Here is a 26,077-nt window from a genome sequence, read left to right on the forward strand (position 1 = left end):
AGCCCCACGGAACCTTTGCCTCAGGAGAACTTCTCAGATGTCAAAAAGGTGGGCTACCTTAGGAAGCCTAAGAGTATGCACAAGAGATTTTTCGTACTCAGGACTGCCAGCGAGTCAGGTTTAGCCAGGCTGGAGTACTACGAGAATGAGAAAAAGTGGAGGCATAAGTCTGGGGCCCCAAAGAGGTCTATTCCTCTCGAGAGCTGCTTTAATATAAACAAGAGGGCAGATTCTAAAAACAAGCATCTGGTGGCTCTGTATACAAAGGACGAGTGCTTTGCCATCGCTGCTGATTGTGAACAAGAACAGGACGGATGGTACCAAGCTCTGGTGGACCTTCACAATCGTGGTAAGGCTCACCATACTAATAACAACCATGATGGAGCGTCTAATGGGGTGCATGATGGGGTAAACGGTGAAGATGTTTACGGGGAGGTTGCCCCTCCTGGTTTGGCATTTAAGGAAGTATGGCAAGTGATAATGAAGCCAAAAGGACTGGGGCAGCTCAAGAATCTTGTTGGAATATACCGATTGTGCCTGACCCACCGAACAATCAGTTTGGTTAAGCTGAACTCTGATGCAGCAGCAGTTGTTTTGCAGCTCATGAATATTCGCAGATGTGGTCATTCAGAGAATTTCTTCTTCATTGAGGTTGGCCGCTCTGCAGTTACAGGGGCTGGTGAATTCTGGATGCAAGTGGATGACTCTGTAGTGGCACAGAACATGCATGAGACAATCTTAGAAGCTATGAAGGCATTGAGTGATGAGTTTCGACCTCGCAGCAAGAGTCAGTCTTCATCTAACTGCTCCAACCCTATCTCTGTTCCTCTTAGAAGGCATCACCTCAACCATCCTCCTCCCAGCCAAGTAGGGCTTAACCGTAGGGCTCGCACGGAAAGTGTCACGGCCACCTCACCTGCAGGGGGTGCTTCTAAGCATGGGTCATCCTCATTTAGGGTTCGGGCATCAAGCGATGGAGAAGGTACTATGTCGAGGCCAGCCTCAATGGACGGCAGCCCTGTGAGTCCGAGTGCCAATAGAGCTCAGTCACATCGACACAGAGGCAGCTCTCGTCTTCACCCACCACTCAATCATAGCCGCTCCATCCCCATGCCAGCAACTCGCTGCTCTCCATCAGCTACCAGTCCTGTCAGTTTATCCTCCAGCAGCACCAGTGGACATGGGTCTACGTCTGATTGCCTATGTCCGCGAAGATCCAGTGCCTCAGTTTCTGGTTCCCCAAGTGACGGCGGGTTCATTTCCTCTGATGAATATGGTTCTAGTCCGTGTGATTTCAGAAGTTCTTTCCGCAGCGTGACGCCAGATTCGCTAGGGCACACGCCACCGGCCAGGGAAGAAGACTTAAATAACTATATCTGTATGGGAAAGCCCAACGGTCATCCTCAAAGAGGAAATCAACAGAGGTACCCATCAAATCGGGGTGATGAGCACCCTGACTTGGACAAGTTTTTCAGGAAGAGAACTCATTCTTCAGGAACGTCTCCACCAACTGCATCACACCAAAAAACCCCATCCCAATCATCAATTGAAGAATATACTGAGATGATGCCTTCTTACCCTCTGCGTCTATCATCATTTAGGCACTCTGCGTTTGTGCCCACATACTCCTATCCAGAAGAGTGCCTGGATATCCACTTGGAGGGTAACAAAGTTAACCATACAGATGATGGGTACATGCCCATGTCACCAGGTGTTGCTCCTGTGCCTCCAAAAAACAGTGACTATATGCCTATGAGTCCCAAAAGTGTGTCTGCTCCTCAGCAGATCATTAATCCTAGGCGACATTCTCAGGTGGACTCTAATGGTTATATGATGATGTCCCCCAGTGGTAGCTGCTCCCCGGATAGTACTAACTACAGCAAGATATGGACCAATGGTACAAACCCAAAGTTGTCCATAGAAAGCAATGATGGAAAATTGCCCTGCAATGATTACATTAATATGTCCCCAGCCAGTGGATCCACTACAAGCACTCCGCCAGATTGCTATATTAATACTGTTGAGGATCCACCCAAGCCTGTTTATTCTTACTTCTCTTTGCCCAGGTCCTTCAAACATGCCCACAGAAAGACTAATACTGGTCACCTGCGAGCTTCTGTTAATTCTGGGCATCATCTGTATGCTGAGGACTCCTCTTCATCCTCAACGAGCAGTGATAGTTTGGGGGGGCAGGAATCACAACAGTCGAGGAAGGGCGAGGCATGTCTTCAAGGAAAAAGCAGCAGATTGGCAAGACCCACACGGCTTTCTTTGGAAAACAGCAAGGCCAGCACCCTCCCTAGGGCTCGTGAGCCTGCTTTGCCTCCAGAGCCAAAAAGTCCTGGTGAATATGTTAATATTGAGTTTAATGACAAAGCCTTCTGCGGAGGATTGGTGTCTTCCATGTGCGCACCGCCCTATGCCCAGAGCAGAGTGGTGCCCCAGAGGGAGAATCTTTCTGAATACATGAACATGGATCTTGGGGTTTGGAGGGCAAAAACAGCTTATGCATCTTGCACACCTTCATCTTGTAAACCTGCTAGTTCAACATGTTCTGCCGACACTTGCAGTAGCAGTCGCCCACCTGTACGAGGAAAGCCAGCCCCACGGGACTACATAAGCATGCAAGTTGGTACCCATTGTTCGGATTACAGTCAAGTCACACCTGCCAGGATCCCTGCCAAGGCAGCCAATACTGCTTCTAGCAAAAGTAATTATGCAGAAATGTCGATTGGTGGGGGCACTAATATTAATGTTGTGCTGCCGGCTCCAAATGCAAATGTTTCTGAAACTGCTCGCTCTTCCTTACTGGGTCAGGGCTCTGGCCCATCTGCCTTTACCAGGGTCAACTTAAGTCCTAACCGCAACCAGAGTGCCAAAGTTATACGAGCTGGTGATCCGCAAGGCAGAAGGCGGCATAGCTCAGAGACCTTTTCGTCTACTCCTACTACGTCCAGAGTTAGTGCTGGGCCAATTTCTGGTGAGGATGTTAAAAGACACAGCTCTGCATCCTTTGAGAATGTGTGGCTCAGGCCTGGAGACGCTGCCAGGAGAGAATCCCCTCAGGCCTCAGATCACCTACATAATGGTCTCAATTACATTGACCTGGATCTGGCCAAGGATTTAAGTGGCCTGGAGCATTGCAACTCACATCAGCCCACGGTCAGCCACCCCTTAGATGACCTGAGCTCCTATGCTAGCATCAGTTTTCACAAGCTGGATGAGCGCCGCAGCCAGGCAGAAACAGAAGGTAATGTAACCTGAAGGCACAGCCTTTCTTAAACATAAACATTGCATTTTAGAACTCTTAGTCACTCGAGTGCAGGAGGGTTTTCATCCCATAGCAGGGATGCATTTCATGTTAATCTGGTTCTGTTAACCATATTGGGTCCGTTTGCCTTTTTTAAAGTTGCCATAAAGAAGGTTGGGCTAAGATTTGGCTTGTTTGCACTCTCTATATAATTATTTCATAGTTGAATGTGTATATAATTGGGGTGTATTAGGTGATATATATATATATACTGTAGTATACTGCATTAGCACATGTTCTAGAATGCATGTGCTTTATTATCTGCCCGGTGCACATTACATACATGTGCACCGGGCACATGCTTGTATGTGCTTATCACCGCGATACTTCTAACACTGCAGTCCGGTGCCTGTTATAGGTATGCATGCTTTGCAATGACTCCTATGTCGCTCAGTAACACGCTGTATGACGTACAGAATGTTCAGAATGATATCTTGTTCCAGAGGCATATATTCCACACTCAATGAACCCAATGTTTTTGGGCGTGGCTTCGATCACCCGGTTCAAGTCGGCAAGAATGATTTTCCTTTATAGATTGACGTGTTATTTTTTCTTGGAAATATATTTGAGTCTTGAAAACTTGTCGTTCGGTTCTGTTAATATGGACCAGGTCACTGTTGCCTAAATACTGTAAACGTGACCCAGCAACAGTTTCCAATGTGTGCTTGTGTATGATTTTTTTTTTTCTTCTTCTTTTTGAAAAAAATAGAATCTAGTTTGTGTCGTATTATTTTTAGCTTCATTCATATCAGTCTTTCTAATTTTGAGATATTTAGCAGCCTTTGTCATTTTATCTGGCTGAATCTGAAGTCGTTATTTCCAGGAAAATCATGGGACATTTTTAGAAGGTTTTAATGGAAACATAATTTTTTTTTTTTTAAAGAAAAAACATATTAAAATGCCTTCAGATAAGCAAGTTCATCATTCAGACGTTTCCTGCTGTCATTTTAGTATCTGGAGCAACAGTATTGTTTGTCATAATAGTTATTTAATGTGTAATCATTTTGAGTGTTGAAGCCAACGTTTCTTCTAATGAGAGCCCATAAATATTTGTCCTCTGAAGTCAACTTTTTTTTTTGTGTTTGCCGGTGACCTTAGTGCTCGGGAGCCGCAGTACCAGTTTAAGTTCTGCTATGGTTTGAGTTTCAAGGTCAAGTTAGTATAGAAACTTCCCTTTGTGTTTACCAGATAAAGGATCCTGGAGACGGAAGCCGTCAATTCAGTATATCTGCCGACGGCAGACTCTTCAAAAGCTTTTTTTGTGTGTGGGGTGCAAGATTAAAAAGTATGTCTTTTCTTCCATGTGATTCTATAGGATCTTGTCAAACTGTGGCTGGGTGACCTTTGTTTCTTTGATTTATAGAAAATACCTTGTGCGGTTATTGGGCATAAAGTACAACAGGATACTTGCTGCCTTTCACATGAACAACTTCCTTATGAAATCCGCGTTTATTGAGGCACTAGAAATTTCATAATGACAATTGGCTCCTGATGGTATTCGCTCGAAATCATGTCGGTGCCCTTTAAGACGCCCTCCATGAGCTTTGCTTGGGTTAACCATTCCAAGAATAAAATATCTCCAGTAATACATGTCTTGCCAAACTAACTTTGACTATTATTGTGTTTTTTGGTTTTTATTCTTTTGCTTACCTTTTATTAATGTGTTTTTTTTTTTTGTGTTTTTTTTGCCTCAAGCAGCTTGTTTTGAAATGTTAGCACTTAATAGCGCGCAATCTGACTTTTTTGTTTTAGTAGCAGGCAAAAATGTTACTTTTCTTTTTTTTTGTTCCCTTTTATTGATTGAATTGGAATTCTGCACCCTTTGTGTTCTGTGGAAGAGAAAAGGCTGTTCTATTCCAGCATAACTTTCTAGTTGGTTTGTTAACTCCCGACACCCTGGTGGTTATTTTCCCAGCCCGTCGTGTGTTTAAAATGCATGCACGCTTGTGTTGCGCAGGCTTGTGTTGAATCAGGATATCGTTTTTACAGGGTCATGCTTCATTTTCTGTTTAAAAGTGGACTAACGTGGCTGGTGTAGAGCTTCATGAATGAATGAATTAGAGCGTGGGAATCTATCATTCCATGGACTTATTATCCCGCCCTCTTTTCCTCCTTATTAACACACATCCGCTTAACCCCCTTTGCTTTTGCCTAACCATTTGGCAGCTGAGAGGCTTTCTGTGTGTTTACTTTCTTTCTAAAGCGACATGGTTTGCTCCTAGGCTGTGTGTTCGAGATGATTACATTGTCTTATGCAACTACCATCTCTGTCCTGCTCTGCGGCGTAATTACTGCTAACCGATCTCCTGATTCAGCTTCATATAATCTTCGCATCTCGAGGTCATTTCAGTTATCAAATTAGTGCCACTTTTTTATTTTTTTTGCCTATCCATACCATAACTTACATGCGTGGAAAATAAATCTTTTACTCTGGATCCAGGATTGTCTTTGGCTAGACACTTTTTTTTACATACGTGTGTAACTATAACCTGGTTCCTACAGCTTTATGAAGATTTAGCCCGCTCCTAATCAAACGGGCATTGGCGATTCACTCGGTCATTGCACGAGACGCGTTAAACCAAAGAGCGGTGGGTACGTGGAACAGATCTTCTGCAGGTTAATGCTAGATTAGGCATTAAGTTAAACCCAATAGAAGGCAAGTCCAAAAAGGTTTAAGTTTATTAAGTCATACAGATCTCCCACTTATCTACTCTTACTATTATTATTCTGTCACCACATTAGATTGTAAATGTATGTTACTATGTCACATTGTGTACACGTTGTAATCCTGCAAAGCATTGCTCTTAAGACTGCAATTACACGCGTAAGTGTGGGAGTATATAAACAGCTTCGAAACGCGTACGCTTGTCATGTAACGGGCAAAATACAGAGGTGGTTCAGGGCTTCAGCAGAACTTCTTTTTTAGCATTGGTTTTGTGTGCCTGTCAGTTGAGTGATGACGTGGAAGCGACACGGACGTGTGTTGCATAAAACACTACAAGCTATTAAAAATAGAATTGCGGGTACAACAAAATCCAGGACAACTGTCGTCTTTCTTATTAACCGAGCACCATTTAGACATTAAGTATATGTGCTTTCGCAGATGTGTTGTCTATTGAGTAGTTTTGATATCATTATTTATTTGGCATATGTTTTTTCATCTGTGACCAAGCCCCCCCCCCCGTTCTACTATGGAATATAAGCTTCACGATCCTAGCGGCCACGTGCTTCAACCCCTGGCAGGTACGAGCTTCCATTCTTCTCTGCCGGGAGACACCCTGTCTGCTTTTTGTGTCTGAGACGGAGCCGTTTGATGCTCGGCTCTGCTAGAGACTAAGGGAAGCGCCGCTGTAAATCCCCGTGCAAACTGCAGTTTTTGTCCACATTTAATGTAGTTTGTCTTGTAATGGGTAATGCACTTTAATGTTGGCCTTATTTCTGCTGCTTCCAGAATTTATAGGTGGTCTTTTCACTGCAGGGTTGTCGTCAGATGGTCGGTTTTTCCTGCACTCAGTTTGCCACAGAAGCAGCGTGATTAGATTATTTTGCCGATGGGAAAGCTATATTATTGAATTAACTCTTGATGTTTTAAGGACTGATCTTGGTGTTCTCTTGTCTCGGAAAGCATTAATGTGATAAGCCCTCCTCAAAGAGACACAAGCACCGTTTTCTCCCGGTGATATATCACAGAAGCTCAATGCCAGTTGGTTACAGCTGCAGAAATCGGGTTGTTCTCTCAATTTTTAAGTGGCAGAGTATGATTAGTATTGTTTTTATTTATTAAGCTCCAGCAAGGTACACAGCGATAAGTGGGACAGTTAACAAATATACATTAATACACACGGACAGGAGATGTGGCTGCTGAAACCCACCAGCTTAAGTGCACCTAACCTTCTTCCAAAAAGGGTGTATTAAGTTTAATGTCCCATACAGCCTCACCAAAGAAGATCGCATGATGGAGGACTTTGTAGGCCCTTAATATGCTGTCCTTACTCTGCCGCAGCGCGTTGTCCCTTCTATAGGGCATTATATATTATCTATAGAGCTGGGGGAGAAGAATTAGTGCAAATGAATGGGTGGTTCTGATGAATGTCTCCGTGCGTCTTCCATGTCGATAAATGTCGACGGTGACACAGCTATCGTATGCGTTACAGCGCGCGTTAATGTCCTGTTGGGGTTTCAGGGGATTGCATTGTGAACTGTATTTTTACCAACAACATTGATCGTTTTTATTTATCAAACTTTTCCGTTTAGAAAGATTTCCAGCCAAGTGACTGTAACAATTATCTGATTCTTTAAAGTGCAAAGTCCTTGGGTCACTTCTAGCGAACAGTTTGTAACATAAATGTCTTCCTAATCTTTGTCAATATTTTTTTTTCTCCCACAAGCGATATGACCTTTTAATTGTTGATCTGCAGTTTACATTATGCAACTTGTGTCGTAATCAGAACTGCATAAACATGTAAGTTACTCTATTGTATCGTTATTTAGCTTAATACTCTCTGAAGAAATTAGCAGATATTCCGCATAGGTGTCACAAGAGGTGGGATTAGCCATACATGCTATATGGTATGCATTCATTACATTGATCCAGATCACTGTTCCTAAACAAAGCAAAACAAATACAAATGGCAAAAACTCTTACCTGATGTATATTCTGCAGCAGCCAATCAGTGGCAGGAAAGAGCTCCCATTGAAATCCCATGGGAGGGTTTTTTATGCATGTGGGGGAAGGGGAAATGCATATTAAGGGGGGGGTTCTGCTCTATCCCCCCCATACATTTGAAAAAGGGACACTACAGAACTTTGATGGGACTGCACAGCTATCATTTGCCTCTCCTTTTAAATCTCAAGAGCCAGACGATCCCAGCTCTTATAATAGTAACGCTGGTGCTTGATGTTTACTTATTGATGTACATTACATAGAGTTTGACGGCAGATAAGAACCATTTAGTCTGCCCGTTTCCCTATTCATCCTTTCCTGGCTCCTGAAAAGATCAAGCTGGCTCCTAAATTCTCAATAAACCTGTCCAAACTTGCTGTACAATACTTGGCTTGCACACGTAGCTCACAATTATGGTTGTTTTTGTTTTGAAACAAAGCGGGTGCATTAGCGTTTAATTCTTAAAAGTACATTGTAAGTTCTTAAAATTCCAGCCTGTGTTGTAATTGTAACCTTACGACGTGCCGAAAGGGATGTGCGGTGTTGTGAAAGCGAAGGCAGAAGTTGTGTTGAAGCGGAGTCTCTGCAAAAATATTCTAGTCCGATCCTCATTGGAGAAAATCAATTTTCCATGGTCCGTTTTTTGTGTCAATTAGCTTATTTATAAATCTGCCAGAAGGCTGTTGGGTCAGGTGCTGATGTAGTGTGACCGTGAGTCAGAGCTTTATGGAAGTATTTCGCTGATTGCATTTTAATTGACTACTTTCATTAAAGGCAGGAAGTGATTTTGCATAATTATTTAGAGTTTTGTTAAGCAGGATGTCTTTCTTCTCTTCCACATTCCTTGTGGGTACTTGTTTTTTTCTGTTACGTTATGACCCTGCGCTAGATTAGTATTAAGACCCCTAGATGGCTAGGCATTTGGCGGGCCACGTCTTTTTTTAAATATGGCAATGCGTATATTTCTCATACTGATCTATTTACTAATGTGGATCTTTGCTCGGGGGTATACAGTATAGTGTGGGAAGGAGAGAGAAGATAAGAAGCTGAATAGAAATACACTGAATGTCAGCAACGACTATAGGGAGCCGCGACCTCCAAATGGCAGACGTCTCAAAGCGTTTTATGGGGTCGCCACGTGTTTAGTTCTTTTGCCAGCTCCTGGCTCTCCGGATTGCACCTCTGGATGGTTTGTTACCTTCTGTGGTGGAGAAGGATGTAGCTTGTTGGAGAGTAAGGACACTGAGGCATGTTTCACTGGTTAGACTGGGATGAAAAAAGGGCAATTCTATCTGCAACTGCAGTGCCTTTTTTGTAAATCCCGTGGAATAACTGGCCGTGGCTGGCTGTAGAAACAGTTACCAAGATGTTAATGGTTTTCAAGCCGACTGGACAATGAAACAGGCCGTGTTCTGAACCTGTATCACATGTTTGCTTTTTGCTTTGTTGCTTTTGTGTTTTGTGGCCCCCTTGTATAGTCTCTGTTCCCAGGCTAGACCCCCTTCCCCTGCCACACCAGTCAGAGGTCCCAACGTGATTGAGTGCTGAGCATGGTATATCAGTTTCCCATGTCCGGGCCAATCTACCAGAGTATTTCTTACTTAATTAAACCAAAGGAATGCAAAGCCATTCCCAGACTTCAGTGTTTTATTGTTAAAGTAACAGTGATGGGATTTGGGTTTCTCTGCTGAGCGTATTTTTTTTTTTTTTCAGACAACACCCAGAATTTTCATAAAAAAAAAAAAAAAAAAAAAGTATATATTTCTCTGGATTTTTATTATTATTAATCTGTCATTTTCCTGCACGGGTCAATTGCTATTTTTCTTGATGTGTAGACAAGAAGTGGAAGTTAAAGGCAGTTATTAGAATATTTATGCAATATCAAATTATTTAATTTATAAATCTGCCACCCATTCAAGAATCTATAAATTTGGTGTCTGTATATAATGCGTCCATACAATGCTGGATATATTATGATACATCTGTTCTTTTAGGTGCTAATGATTTAAAGTCTCCCAGAAATGTAACCGATGAAATGTAACTTAATTGTGTCTTCGCCAGTCTCCTTTTACTATGTAAACATGAGCGTTTGTAGTAAGATTTCATCTAGTATTTGTACTTGCAGCGGAGCTGGGAGATTTATTGATGTGTAGTTTTCTGATAATGTTTGACAGATTTAGGTCACTTCCGCAGAAGATGTCTTTAGAGATTTATCCTTAAGTAGCTGGGAGATGTTCTCTTTTTGCGTGGAGCCCCTGTCACTCTTGGTTTGTTTTGAAGCGCGTGTGGAATTATGGCATTATATTGTATAGTTTAATTTCTTCATATTCATAAAAATTGCTCCTAATCGCCTAACATGTGTTTGCTTCCGGTGGCCAGTTAGGAACAAGTAAAAAAACATTCTTAAAGGAATGGCACGTGGTCAAGCTACTGTTACTTGTTGGGTGTGATGTTTCTCCGGTTATCTTGTGGCTTTTTTTAAATTAACTTGTTTTACGTCGATTTTCATTTGTTTTGAATGGATATTTTTTTTTCTCCTCCATCCCACGTGTCTCAGATAGCATTGTTTTTATCCGAGCTTCCCAACGCTGACAGCCAGCTGCAGATTCGCATCCCACCTGCAGCTTCATAATTAGCGAGATGTCTCAGACGCCAGAGAAAATCCTTCATTGCTGCAGCGGGTTTGTCAGGCAGACGGCTATGGTACGTACTGCCATAGATATGATGGAAAGATTTAATCTCTTAATAATTAATCTGCTTGGAAGATCACTTAAGGACGGTAGAAGGAGCTTCCAGCCAAGCACCTTGAGACAGAACGTCAGCCTTTTTTCCTTTGCTTCCCTAGACAAAGCAAGTACAGGATTGGTCTCCAGCCACTAATAACCCTGTATTTTATTTCTGCAACCTTTTGCTCTATACTAACCTGAGGAGCTCGTTTGATGTCTATGACATGACTTATTGCTACCCAATTCGGTATTGAAAGCTGATTTTTTTTTATTTATATGTTTATAAATCCTGCTGTAAAGCCCATCATTATACTGGTCAGGAACACCGTTGTTATGTTTTAATCACATATATGCAACTACATCTCCACTAGTTCACCCAGGATAATGCAGGTACATAAGGTTTTTATTTGACTCCCTCTCATGATTAGTGATCTTCCGGACTGGACATAGTGTTGATCAAACTTTGTATCCTTTAAAGAACGCTACTGATGAGGACCAGAAGCTACTGTCTGGCTACAATAACACAGAGGTTAAGGGCAGGTGTACACAGAATTAAATTATGTAATAAAAATGAATATATTTAGTACATATACTTAAGTGTTACATGTGTCACAGCTCAGCTTTCCTGCAGAAAGGCTGTAAATTGGGGTAGAGAGGATTTTTACTTATTTTCTACTGGTGGGCTATGTGGTCTGTGCTTTTACACAAGCAAGATATTCAGCTGTCCCCACTGGTCACCTTAAAATAGCAAAATCTGTAAATGGCTTTAGGCACAGGCGTCGGAGAATCAGGTGTAGCATGTAGAATTGGTGTTGAAGCAGTCATTTTAGAGAGGCGTAATTACATAGTCCTAGCGGGGGTCCGCAGTTTGTTGGTGGCTTGCGCGCTTTGGCCTCCTGCACAAAAGGAGTTAATCTAGCAGAGCTGCCGCACAGCAGAAAGGTGCACCGCCGGCATGTTATCTCGCGGGCCTTTGAACTCGTGGCTTGGAATGTGCTTCTATACCAAAGAGCAAGTGGCTGTTTTTTGGCGCTGCTGAGCCCGCGGGGCTTGAAACTCACCAAAGGAATGTTATTGTGTCTTCAAAGCTTGTTTCACACGAGCCTTTGTTGGGCAGGATCTGTGGGGCAGAGGCTTGCTATTATCAGGTACACACAAAGCCCCTCCAGCCTTCCCATTCTGATCTAATTGGGTGGCGATGTCTATTCAGCCTTAAGGTTTTCAGCACTGTATTCACTGGGACACTGCATTGGAATCCAATTTAATGACTCATCCGTGTGATTTTATTATATATGTGTTTTATTGTCCGTTAACACCTTGAATGCTGTTGGCGTGAGCTCATATCATACGTGGCATTTTTGTTGGTTTTCCGTCATTATGTAGGTATTCTAGATCAATAATTAGACCGCGGCCAGGGGCCTTTGTCCTGCTGCAGATAGTAAGGTCAATAAACAATCGTGGTAAAGAATCAATACAGTGGTCACAGCAAGGTGCTCAGCAGTCGTGATGAAGCATAACCTTCAAGCATGCGCTGTATAAATAGACCCCTCTGCAGGTCACATCGTCCCTTTTAGGTTTAACTATTTCATAGCCTATGCACTCCTCTTATTTTAAGCTTTAATTATTAAAGGTGCTGACCCTAAACCTAATCATAGTTTCTATACATGAATGTTCATTACTTGGGCGTTTGTTTCTCCCAGGGTATTCTCCGGTCTGCCTTTAACAGGTTCATGTGGTTTAGACATTGAGTCAAGTAGCCAACACTGCAGCAATCAACATATTTACTATAGGACTGAAGTACTGCGAGGCATTGCCTTACTGCAGCAGTGGCTCTAAGCCAATACACCTACATCTTTTGTCCTTCTGTTGTGGTATTCAGGATCGCTGGAACTCTTCTGTACTTCTGCCTCGCAGCGATCCTGCTGCATATCTGTAAAGGATACACGGCCCGCCCGCCAGCAATTACTCTAAGCACACCTTTGGGACTGAATAGCAGACTCAAAGGAAGATTTTATGTGTTGCAGACGTCGCTTTGTGTCCTATACTTTTACATTTGGAAGCTAGCGGTGGTGCATGATCTAGATACTTAACTCTTTCGCAGCCGTATCGAACCTTCGGGTCATCTGGGCAGGCAAGTGTTTTCTCTATTGCCTGTCCTGTTGAGCATTCAAGCTTAGAAGCGGTTTTGCAATCAAAAGGGTTAATTGGGCATTTACATTCCAAGCTCTTCAGCATCTTGATTAAACAGCCTCGGCTTTCCTTCTTAAAATGTATTTTGCTGCACCCCCACCCCTTTCTAAACATTCAAAACCTTGAATGCTTTACACATCTTCTGTAATGTTTCCTTCTCTGTTTGATTCCTCTTGAAAGAAAAGAACGTGTTCCTCAGCCAGAGAAGACTCGAGCGGTAATACATTTAGAGATATTCTAATGAAATGAAGGACCCGTCAAAGTATTTAACACTCTGCATGCCAGGAAGGTTAGATGATCTGCCAAGGTCTTGGGAGCTAGCAGATCCCGGCGCTGGTTTTAAGCCGATACTACCAATTAGAAACACCCTTTTACTATGTTTCACACCAGGGTGTATGGCAGACCCGTCCATAACTACAATTCCCATTAATGCAGTGGGAGCGCAAGGATGTATAGATAAAAGACTCTTTGAATTTCAACTTCATATTAACAAAGTATAACTTCTCACAAACTGATTAAATGTTAGACACCGTGAAATGCGAGCTTTCAAAAAAAAAAAAGCAACCAAAATGCTGTTGGTGCAAGTTGAAGATAACCGAAACTGCTGTAAAATGTTTTACATTTTTAACATACCAACTGATACCATTATACCCAAGATCAATGGAATTAACTGTTTAGCAAGGCAATAGAATGCGTTAGAATCTTTTCTTTTTGATCTCATGATATTCAGATAATCACGATTTGATTAGGACTGTCCCAGGAGTCAGCAGGGGGTTGAGTACAAGTGCCTTATTATAAATAGATGAGCCACATAGTAGGGGACCTCTGAGAACCAACAAAGGCCTGGTGTCTCCAACTTACCCCTTGATGGTGTTGGTTCCAGGTTAATATATGGGCACGGCTCATAAAGTATTTCCTCCCCTTAGACCCCTGGACACTGGTCCCGGGGATGAAGAGCCGCTCCGGCACCTGGTCACAATTGCACCCTGTGTGCTGCTGTACTGGTTCTAGGGCGTCCCAGCCATATCCTCCTACCCTTCCCGACCTGAATGAATGATTAAGCACTTATGGTTTATTTTGCAGTTTAATTTATAGCATCTGGTACCTATCAGTAATTAACACAGTGCTAATAGCATATCAGGACAAAGCGTTCCCTTCCCTGTTTTATTTTTATTTATTTTTTATCCCCCCCCCCCATTGCCCGGTAACGCATGATCAAAATGGAGGATAATGTAATACAGTTGAACTGTACTGGAATTTAGACTGTAAACATCTTTCTGGAGTGCACATGTTTGGCTCTGTGCGCAGCCACGATGGCTGTGAGCTGGAAACCCCAAGAGGACTTTACTTTCAAAATGTGTCCTTAAACGTGAGGTCACGCAGCTGATGGAAGCTCTGTGCGATCGGAAAACGATACGCAGGGAAAGCAGGGAGCAGCGAAGAATTTAATGGCCTCTGGCCACAGCTCACAGCTATCCGATAGCTCCCTCCACCCCCACAAAGCCGGAGGTTTCAGCATAAACTGGATCTTCTGGAGAAAGCTCTTGTGAATGCCTGCAGCGGCAAATATCTTTGCGAAGAGGGGGCTCCCGGGGAGACTATTTTGAAGCGAGAAGTCTTTCCCTAGAAGCCGTGCAATTTGGCATTATTATTACTCGTGGCTGTATACGGCGATGGTGGTCAGACTGCTGCTTATACTCCCTATGTACATGGCAGAGGCACTTCCAATACATTCTAGAATAACGTACAGCTAATCTTTGCCAGAAAAGCAGTCAGTACCCATTCTCATAAAACCTTATATTAGGATCTAAATATTCATCTGTGGGTTGTCTGCTTTTGGCACGCCAGTATGTGCCGAATGCACAATGAGGAGCATTAAAGCCTGTTCCAGGCAGACGTTCCTTTTGTCATAATGAGCTCTGTAAATGAACTAGTCGCGTGCGAGGAGCCGCTGTTTTCTGTGGGCTCCCAAGCTCTGTGCCTTCAGTGTATGACCTTAGATAACCAAGTTCTTGTTGTATACGTTGTTGCCCAATAAGGAAGTTACACTGAGGCCTAAATACCGACGACGGTTACTACCGCCTACAGGAAATGTCACTTTTGCCCCGTATTTCCACATTGTGTTGGCCTGTCTGGTTGTGTAACGAGGGAGAAATGTCAACTTGTGTTTCACTGCTAAAATATATATATATTTCTATGCACATGGCTGAACACGTCCTCTGAGCCAAGTAAACCAGCTTATCTCTATGTCGTTTCACAATGATCTGTTTTATGCATAAAAACAGAAAAAACAATCTGGCTTCTAAATTTTGCATAGGTCTGTTAATTTTAATCCGATTAAAACAATATTGGGGATTATTTTCTTTGTGGCAGCGGTGTGGAGAACCTAAAGAAACAAGCGTTTTAACAAAAATATATAATCAAGCAATTTGTTCATTACATTGCAGGGTTACAGAATGGCTGTAGCCATCAATATGGATGTTTTGCTCGTGTTGGGTGCCCATGGCTTGAATGCCGTAGGGAAGACGTGGTGGTCTTCCGTACTTTTGAGCTGCTCTGCCAGGTGGTGTGTTTTAGATTAAGATCTGGCAAAGTCTCCAGTGATCTCTAACCCTCTGATATCTGGATGGACATGTAGGATTTATTAATAATCCTTTACTAAAATAGATTTTAGAATGAGATAAACTTGTGTGTGTGTGTGTATACATACATACATACATACATACATACATACATACATACATACATACATACATACATACTCGCACCTTAAACTGTGTTCTGCTAGGGGCATTTCCTAATTGCAACTGCTCACCAATGATACAGAGAGTGTTTGAGGTGGAATCTTCTCTCACAGCCCGTAACCATGTTCATACCAACAGGTTAAAAAAGACTGTTTAGCGGCAAATAGGTCCTGATCGGAATGTCATTGACCATAAAAAAAAAAAAAATCCAAGAACATAACTAAAAACTGATTTGTAAGTGTTTAGGATGGTTCCTGAAGAATAAAGTATTATAGAAATTCCCCTCCCCCTTTATTTTATTAGAAATGAGTGAAAAATGTCGGCTTTTTCCTCCCCCAGAAATCAGTGTGGCTCGAAGCCCTGTAACCACTGGTATCTGACGCGTGGCATAGACGGTGCTGTTGTGCGGTTTTGCTTGTAATGTTTTTGGCACGGGATTCCGCTCTATTCTTCCCAGGGAAAAAGCTTTCGGAGCGCTGCATACTTCTAAAGACTGTAAAACCACAAGATGATATAAAAGGAAAGCGCTGAGAAAATGCAGCAATTGCTATGAAAAGAAGCTAAAAATAAGCTTAAGTGGAACAAAACAAACTTTTGGGGAACGCTATGTGAAGGATGCCGTGTTTGGCTGAAAGATGTCCTGTGCGTGTATTGCTGTATACAACAAGTACATATAAGTACAAAAGGGGAAAATAAGAAATTATTTTTACGGCATTTATCACTATATGAAAATCAGTCCGGTGTACTTGTGATATCACGCTTGTTTGAGTACTGTGCCTGTGGGCAGGACTGCTTAGTTCTAATATTTTGCAGACTTCCAGTTTGGGTTCAGTTTATTCCCTTAGATACAGACTGTAAGCTTTAATGAAATTTGAAATTATTTCTCGTTTACATTGGCTGCCTGTTACAGAAGGGTTAAAAAACGTGCTAAACTCTGATCAATGGGAAGTAGCACTTTTCAACCTGGAAACTATCCTGTTTCTGTATTGATAGTGTATGTATATACAGCATATGGGGGTATGGGTGTGTGTGTATATGTATATATGTATATATGTGTATATATGTATGTATATATGTGTGTATATATATATATATATATATATATAATAATATTTAGTTTTTGATAGTTGCCTATGAACCGCATTAATTGAGCTGTTAACGTATAAACGCAACTCGTCGTATGGGTTACGGGTTGTCGTGTAGGCAGCAGGGAAAGGCATGCTAGAGAAGAAGCAGTTAGCGGCATTGCTCAAGACCTGCTTACAGTATTGTGTTGCAATGTGAGGCTGCAGCTTTGAACGTTGGTGTTCGAAGTACATGCGTGGCTCTTTAAAGGTTACCGTGTACAAAGAACAAGGGCATGACCTTTAGCACAGAGCCTAAAACAAGCTGGAATCACACCCATCTTGGCCCTAAAAAATAAATCACATTTTGCATTGACCAGTGCAGCGATTATATCTATTTTCTCATATTTTTGTTCTAACCAACCTTTTATTACTGAGTTTTAAACGTGTATTTTTGTTTTTTCTGATTTTTACTGTATTACACTTTTTCTTAATTTTGGTGAATCAATTAATGTTCAAGGATTGGGAGGTCAGTAGAGGAACACACACACTCCTCAGAATGATCTAACACATCACTAAACTAACGGTGACATTTATATCCCTGTGCTGCCCGGAGTACAATACCGCTTACGTCATGCTGTGGACATGCTATACGCTGCTTGCCCAACCTAAATACACCGCTGCGTTTGTATGTGTCCAAGGCTGGTGTCCCCCAGCTCATGGAGTTGAACTCTTTAGAAAGGCCAGTTGACAATCTTGAGGAAGTACCTCTCGCTTTGTGCGTAATTTTACCCTGAGAGCACTTCAACTCCTTTCAAAGTCAAATCTAGGAATGGACTCTCTTTTGATGTTTAAGTGCAAGTAAATGGCCAACATTTTAATGACTTCCTCCAGTGCCTGTTTATGGACGTATTGTCTAGACTGGGACGAGCTATTCCGCCTTCAAACATGAACCACAGTCAGATTCTACATTTTGTTCTCTTGTACTCGGCATAGACCAACATGCAACCACGGTATCCCATTGTACAGCGCCACAGAATATGATGGCGCTATATAAAACAATCAATAATAATATCACTTGATATATCTCCTCACCGTTCGTTTCAAGCTTCTGTGATTAGGGTAGGGATCTCCGAACTGTAATTTAGAAGACGAGATTTGGTTTGAAGACCGCAGATAGATAACTACACCACAGTCTTCTGGGTTAATCTGATTTTCCTTCTATAAGGAACGGTCCATGGGTGGGTATGTATAGACAGTGAGCCTGAGAAAAGCTTGTAAAGCGTTCCGATCAAAATGAAATGTCCCTTTTGATGGCTTCATTTCATTGATTACAATGGGGATAAATCACATTTTCAAGATATAAAGGTATAAAACGTGTCTGGGTCAAATATGGCTGAATATTATGCAGTTTATTACAACTGAAATATTTTAGGGTGATAATAGTGATGCAAGACCAAGCCCTTATTTAATTCTTATCTATCCTTTGATCAATGTGACCTGAAGTCTTTAAGTCAAGAAAATGTGACTCATTCTGTACCTCGGAAGTTTTCCGGAAGATCTGCATTTCTCGCAAGAAGTTGGTCTTCGCTTGACTGCCAACAAATGTTTTTGTTGCAGTCTTTTCAGGTAAAAACGTGGGACTGTGTTTTAAATAGTTGCTCAAGGCAACACAACGCGTGCTTAACACCCGCAAGGAGATATATAATCCCCAGGAAATGCCCACCGCTCTCTTTCTAAGAACTGTCGGCATTAAATAACTAGTTACAGGTTCTCTCTTTTTGGGGCGGGGTCTGCGTTGAAGTCGCACATTGCTGTGAATGGAAGTCATTTATTGTTTTGACAAGTCTTGAAGGCTTGACCAACAAAGACTGGGCCTTTTACCCGGTCTGGAAGGAAAAACCTGTTTTATGTACATGCAGAGTGCTAAAACTTTACAAAGTGAGAGATGGCCCGGCCCTTGGGAGACTTGTGAAGACCGTGTGCGTTAACGCGATGGTTCGAGGTCAATCAGACCTGTTTTTTTTTTTCTGAAGATCTTTGTGACTAAGTGGTTTACTATATAGACGTTTTTCTTGCAATCAGCATCATTACCTATGGAAAATATGCGTGGAGTAATAAGAACAGGAGTTTTACGATGGAAAGAATCTTTAGATAAGAATTACCATACAAAATGACAACACCATATTAACACGTTTAGGATCACATGTTATTGTATAACGCTTACAAGATTCCCGCGTTAAAACCCGTTTACCTACGCTGTTAGAAATGTATCTGCGGATTCTTTATATGTAATCTGTGAGCACGGGGTATATACAGTAGGTGACGCGGTACACGGCATCATACAGCATGTAATAGTGAAGCATGTGATGCGTGTGCGCGGAGACGTGAGCTTTTGCCAAGACCAGTTAAGAGAAGCTATTAATGAGTAAACTGGTTTTGTGCAGGAAAGCGAACACATATAAATAGTAAGATTATTTCTGGCGTCTGTCACCGAACCGGTCTTGTGAACGTGTTTGCTTTCCCCCTTCTCCAAGCTTCAAACGGCAACTCGAAAGGACGTATGAATAGCCGTCATTTAGACGGACGTTAATTCATTGAATCGCTTTGTGTTGCCACACCCCCGGTGGAGAAAAATTGAACGGGGTGGAGGATTATATATCATTTAAAACCAGTGGCTGTTAATTTGTGCGAATGATTGTGTTTGTATGGGTTATATGACTTGGGTCTTTAGGAAAATTTTGGATTTTTTTAACTAAATTTTTTTTGTACCTTAATGTGCTAACTTTGCAATATATGTGTGATATAAATTCTCACATATGCAACCTTTTACGCTTTTAGTGGTATTTTATGTATTTTTTTTTTTAAATGTTATTCTGCTGGTGTGTGTGTGTGTGTGTGTATGTGTATATATATATCATGTGTGTGTATATATATATCATGTGTGTATATATATATCATGTGTATATGTGTGTATATATAATATATATATATATATATATATATATACACATCTCCTATGAGCTTTGAAAGTTTCTCTGTATATATAGCTTCTGTCTAATCGGTGGTGCACGTGGGGGATGAAGTCGTGTCCATGCTTCTGTCTAGTGACCCCACACTGTCTGCGTTGGGACTCCTGCGTAACGGTTTCTGCTAGACGTGTTTTCCCTTAACGTATTAGCAGAAATCCTAATTGTATGTATTTGGCAAATCACGTCTGTGCTGTAATAGCGGTTACCGAGCCCTGTCCAAGCCCTCCGCATATGGAAACACTGCTTTAATGATCATTTTTGCTAGACTTCTTAAGATGCCCAGATAAAACCAGACATGACGTGTTTTCTTAGTCTTATTAGCTCTTTCTCTGAATTATGGGGCAGAGTTGAGACCCACGCTTTACAGACGTATCTAGTACATCATAGATCTGGAGTTCAAATTAACCCCTGCTGTGAGGAAGTCACTACTTCCATCCAGTGCTGCGTTTTTTTTATGCCGACGGGTAGATCTCATTCCCATCTTTCCAACCCTCTGCTATGTATAAAATAGCACTTTACATGGTTTTTGACATGTGCCTATTGGTGTGAATGAATTTAATTTGCTTGCGGTTTATGGTACATGGCCTTTCTCACCTTCATTGATTGCTGATTCTATAGCTAGCTGTGTTCTCAGATTTTCACGCAAGATGCCAGTATTAAGCGTTTGAGATCTAAAAAGCGGTTGCATGTAGGTGGTACGGACAGTGTGTATGAATGAAGAAGTGATGCATTGTGTCCTTATCTGCATGTTTATATTGAAGTATGGTTGTGTGCAATTATCCATCAGTATGGTTGCAAACTTTAGCATTTTCTTTTCTATGTGTTAGTCTACTAATGATTGGGAGTGATTGGTTTTACAAAGGATAGCGGTATACTGGTTTATTTTGTCCCAGTTTTAACCAAAAGTGGTATATGTTGTATACATGATTTTTCCCAAATATCTATGTGCGACAGAACCCCTGCAGCAGAGTTTATTGCACGTTTGGTAGCCGATGTATGGCATACCTGTATACATATAGAGGCTGAGGCTGTACACCAGTTAACTATTGCAGCTGAGAATAGTAGTCCACATTGCCCCCGTCCCCTCGCTGCCAAGAGTAAATTCACCTACCAGACTTCCTATAACAGCAAGCTAAGCGCTGGCAAGGTTTTGCACCGTGTGAGAGGCTTAAAAGATTTACTAGATTCCTTTTATACAATAGCTTGTCTGAAGCACGGGAATGAGACCACCGAGCCCCATGGCCTGCTGGGATAACATACCAGATTTATGTACTAGTGGTCCTTGGCATCTCATAAGCACGCTGGGGTGTTTAATATGTAAGTCATTGTCTCTCCAATTCAGTAATGATAGCGGTACATCGTGGGTGTCGATTTAAGGAGGCAAATGTACTTGTTTAGCTCTGAGATCGTGTACTTAGTTCCTGAACGCATCTGACTGTGCAGTCGAGGTACGGATTGTGCCGTAAAGGATCCTTTGGGCTCTAATCCCCAGTGCGCTTTCAAGAGCAGCAGAGGAAGGTTCAGTCTCAACATATACCTCAGAGCAGATGTGAAGAGCACAGCGCTGCTAATACGTGCCGCAGCGTAGCCTTCACGGTTACATGTTCTGCTTGCCAGGAAGCATTGAGTAATCCAACAAAAATGTACAGCCTCAACCACAAAGCTGTATTATCGGGGACTCCAGCTAGTGCTGGCGGTGAGTAGGAAATAGATTAAACACAGGTTTTCCCTTTATCCTGGGCTGCCAAAGAGTGATGTCAGCGACATGAAGCGATCCTTAGCTGAGCTCACTGTAGCCCGAGATTCCCCTCTCTAAGCCCGGTCGTGTTGAGCGCCGTTTTATGCGTTGTTAAGGAAAGGCCGTCTGTTGATTAGAAACAATGGGGCGTCCAGACTGTGACCTAAGCACACCCAACCCTGGCTTGCCCCCTTGTTATGGAGTTTGTGCTGCTTTTTGGGCCACCTTGAAGCGCGTCTAATGTTACCTTCCTGTGAGCGGGATGCTTTCTAGAATAATTTGTCATGTAAATGTATGTGGATGGGATTAACCTCTTAAATTCCTGCACGCTTTCAGTATATTAACACTTTATTTGCATGGATAAGGTGGTAAATGTGTTACTATCTATGGCGTGAAGTGATAGTGTGTTTCAGGAGAGTTGTATCACACTTGTAAGTCCATTTCTAACCAAGGCATTCCAGAGCATAAAACTACAAACCTGCGACGTCTTCAGTCCTTTTTGCCGTGGAATTAAAGGACAGAAGTGGCAGTTCTTGCACTTAAATGCAGGGAAATGTTGTGATCTCTGTATAAGTGTTCATTAACCCCTATAAAGGCTCAATTCACTTAAGTTGTTGGTGAGATTGAAATCTTGTTAAACGGCCTTTTGTTACATATGTTCGTCTCTGTACTAATCGGTTCTGTGAGTAAATCGCTGAATAAGAAATGATTATACCATTGACTGCAGAATACCGTCATAGCGCTCTTAACCATACATGGCACTTGGCTTTCTTAATGGGAGTTGTAGTAGCGTAACAGCTGCAAATTGCGAAGCAATTATTAGCATCTATGACGTTCTATTCATATAATGGCTTCTGGTACGGTAGCCTTTGTAGTCTTAAACTTATGATGCAAAATTAATTAAAATGAATATTCTGTATGTTGATGACTTGCACGTGTCAAAGCTACATGGATGAATTACTGCATGTTATAATGCACTGTTCCAAAAATAAAATGTAATTGTTTGGTGGATAGGGCTGGTTAGTATGACTTTAGTCCTATTTTTCTCCTCGCGCTCCCTCTGCCCTAAGCAGGAAGCATACGTAAGTACACTTCCGGCACGTGCTCTGTAGCACTTTCATTGAACATGAATGTTCAGCAAGTACATGTCTGATTGGCTGTAAGTGCTACAGAGCATGTGCAGCAAGAATGCTTTCTCTACGCTTCCTGGTTTTCAGAGGCAGCCCAGGTAGGAGGAAAATGAGAATGCATGCGCAGATCTATTGCAGTAAAATACATTGGAGACAATACAAAAAAGACTCCAATATTCATTTTACATGAAATTATAACTAGATTACTACTTTAATATCTAGTTGAAATGGGACATATTATGTAATCATCCAAATCTTGCAGAGGTTATCTGTTTAACGTTATGAATGAGTAGAAGTAAATGCATATTGTTTTAAGTTTGCTTCTGTTATTTGTAACTTTGTTTTTGTTTTCTTCTTTTTAGAATGACCTCAACAACCTCAGCAAATAACTCCTTCAGTCTCACGGGATTACGGACTCTCAGTAACTTTTTCACACATCACAACAAGGACCTCACATCCTCTTCCTCAGTAAATGGTACGCTGCATCCAGATCGCTTTGTTTACTTTACACGCAAACCTCAGGAGTCATTTGACTGAACCGCACCTTCCCTGTCGTGCCAATCAACAAAAGCACTGTGACGTCTGTCCGAAGAGTCTGCTATACTTCATCGTCGATCTCGATGATCTGAAACAGCCAGCGCCAGGCCGCGGTGTGGACGGACTTACTGCTCGCACATTTTCACAACTCATTCAATTTACGTTGCTGCTGAAGATTACAAAAAAGAAACTGTATTACAAATCAATGGTGTAAATTATTACGTACAAAAAAAAACTGTTAATAATGGTTGGTGATAATTAAATATTTAACATAGTTTTTTTTTTTGATTTATACATGTATTTTTTTCTGTTTTGCTAGAGCACATCATTTTGATGTGGGACTTTGAGGAATTCTGTTGTAAACAGATTGGGGTAATTGCTTAAATAAGGCTAATAAGTATATAGGTTGGTACTATTCTCCTTTTTCTAAGATTGTAATACAGAAAACGTGTCCTAGATTACTAGGACACAAATATAATTAGTGATGGTTATAACATAACCCCAATGATCCAACAATTCTGTATGCCTAATGAAGGGCTAGTCAACGATGGTTAAACTGCTGCTCTGTTTCCCATGATCCTCCACCTGTGGCTCAGAGGAACATTAGAAATATGGATTATGAAAAGCGGCTGGTTACTTACCCATCCCCTAAAGTGGTGCCCGTAACACCCTCGGTGCCGATGAGGCTGCAGCCCCCCCGAAAGGGATTCATTTTTGTAACTGAACACATAGATACTACTCACGGGTTTGGTTGGGGGAGGGGGAAACTTTTTTTTTTTTTTTTTCTCCTTCATTGCACAGGTACGGAAAAAGAAAATATGAAATCAAGAGTCTTCCATTGTATATAATGTAAAAGAAATAAAGAAAAAGCTTAAAAAAATAAAATAAAATAACTCAATGATTTAAAAGAAGAAAAAAAAAAGATAAGTGGAAATTGGCCAAACTCCTCAAATCAACTTTCCCTGGAATGAGCAATGTGGTTGTTTGTAAATTCTGGAAAATCTTTCTATACGTAATAAACTAGATACTGTTTAATTTTTTCTGAGAAAAAGTTTGGTTTTTCTAGTGTGAAAAGATGGGTCTCTGTATATATAAATTACCAAAATACTCCAGAATTTGTACAGTGCCGTTACTGATGAGGCAAATTCGATATTCGGTGTGCTTCTGAGTACTTATGATTCTGGGTGTATGACTGCAAACTGTATGGCTGCAGCTTTCACCTTCCATCATTGTGAACCAGAACCTTGTTGGCTACAATTGATGGTGGAGTGGAGGGACACATGCTGCTTACCACTGACCTACGAGGAAGTTAAAATTCCTATAATGAACCATTCTAATTCCCTCCCTCCCATCATGCTCAGCAGCTGTCTACATGTAACATCAGTTGGTGCGTCCTGTCTGTATCGCTTACCATGTTTTAACTTTACTGCTGTTTGTATCCGCGCTTGCACAACACATTTAATGTTCTTTTATGGCACGCTGTTGGAACTTATTACCCTTATCCCAGAAAAAAACTAGGACGTTCTGTTTTAGTTACAGGTTTATGAGAATAGCCGGTTACTTGTGCATAGGTGAGGCTTGGATTTTAACTTTGTCAACATTTGGTTTTAGATGTACAATTTGAGATCTGTTCGCTAAAGGCATTCATTGTTGGCAAGAGAGCTGTCTTTCAATTTCTTGACATTTCTCTTTTGTTGCTAGGTGAGCTTGGCCGGCCCAGTCTAATGTATAGTTAAATCGTCGAGATTCCATCAGCCTCCCCATCCATTGAACAATACATTCAGCCAATCATGAGTTAAAGCCACTCTACTGCCACCCATCCCTTAGTAAATAGACCCCTTTGGTGATATTGATGTATCCAGGTTTATTTAATTTTTAGCAACACAAAGTATATATTCCAAAGCAAAATTAAACGCTTCCTTGCGTTTTAATATTTTGTATATCTATATTAAGTATTCTTTCATGCTAAATACAGATTATATTAGTCTTAAGATAACATCGTCAAAATGACGTGTACTGTTAGGCGTTTTTGCTTCGGAAACACCACTGAACCATTACATGATGTTATATAACTGTGTTCATGCCGCTTAACTTTCAACTTGAAGCATTTCATCTCAATTTGTTATGCGTTTTCAGATGCAAGTTAGTTTACTGATTTGATCTCATTAGTTCTCAATTCTCATTTGTCTTCCCATCAAACTGCATCTGACACACATAAGAGTTTATTCATTAAAGTAGGAGTTTTCAGGAGATTTCTTTTTAACTTGGTGAAGTCACTATGCATTAAAAACGGTTTTACATCATTTCCCATGTGAAGTTATGCAAGGCTTCTGCCGCCTGTCTAGTGAAGATGCCAGTACACAAAATGTGCTATGAAAGACATTTCATTTTTTTTCTCGTCGCATAACAGGAATTCTTTATTTTGTGAAGAAGCTGTTATACAATGGCAGATTTCATCCTTGGCATCCACCAGATCTTGTGTTTCTGTTAGCTGGCCTGCTTTTATTGTAGGGCAGCGGCCCCCTATTACACACTGGCCATCCATTAGGCACACTATGCACATTCTTAGGGTCTCCAGAGCTGTCTTTGAGGGCAATGCTTTAAAGAATAATTTTCCTGCCACTGGCTAATAATAATAATCCCACTATGTTGCTGAGTGGTACACAGTCAGTGGGGTCTCAAAACATTAGCCAGCAGTACTAATGTGGTAGCTGCTGTCTCTTGGCAGGACGGGTTGAGTTAAGAGCATGACCAATAAGAAGACTTGTGTGTGCAAGGGGCCAAAGTGGATGTGTTTGAGCATGTTAGCCATTATATGCACTTTACGATATGTGTTTAGGGAACCATCAGGGTGGGAGAGCAGGGAACTCGAGTCTCCTGCTTCGCTGCATGAGCACACTGAGTGCATGGGTGACCCAATGGTCAGGTAACTATGGTGCCCTG

At 41.6% G+C, this 26,077-nt stretch overlaps 1 protein-coding gene across 1 annotated transcript; it reads left to right on the plus strand.

Annotated features, from left to right (window-relative positions):
* The first annotated feature begins 358 nt into the window (after positions 1–358).
* IRS1 (insulin receptor substrate 1) lies at positions 359–24,185 on the plus strand. Its single transcript, XM_053458999.1, has 2 exons — positions 359–3,250; positions 22,960–24,185. Exons 1-2 carry the CDS (start codon positions 481–483, stop codon positions 22,962–22,964), a joined length of 2,775 nt encoding a protein of 924 aa, XP_053314974.1. The 5' UTR covers positions 359–480; the 3' UTR covers positions 22,965–24,185.
* The last annotated feature ends 1,892 nt before the right edge of the window (positions 24,186–26,077 follow it).

This window comes from Spea bombifrons, chromosome 3 (genome assembly GCF_027358695.1).
Source record: "Spea bombifrons isolate aSpeBom1 chromosome 3, aSpeBom1.2.pri, whole genome shotgun sequence".
In the NCBI taxonomy this organism is placed as follows: Eukaryota; Metazoa; Chordata; class Amphibia; order Anura; family Pelobatidae; genus Spea; species Spea bombifrons.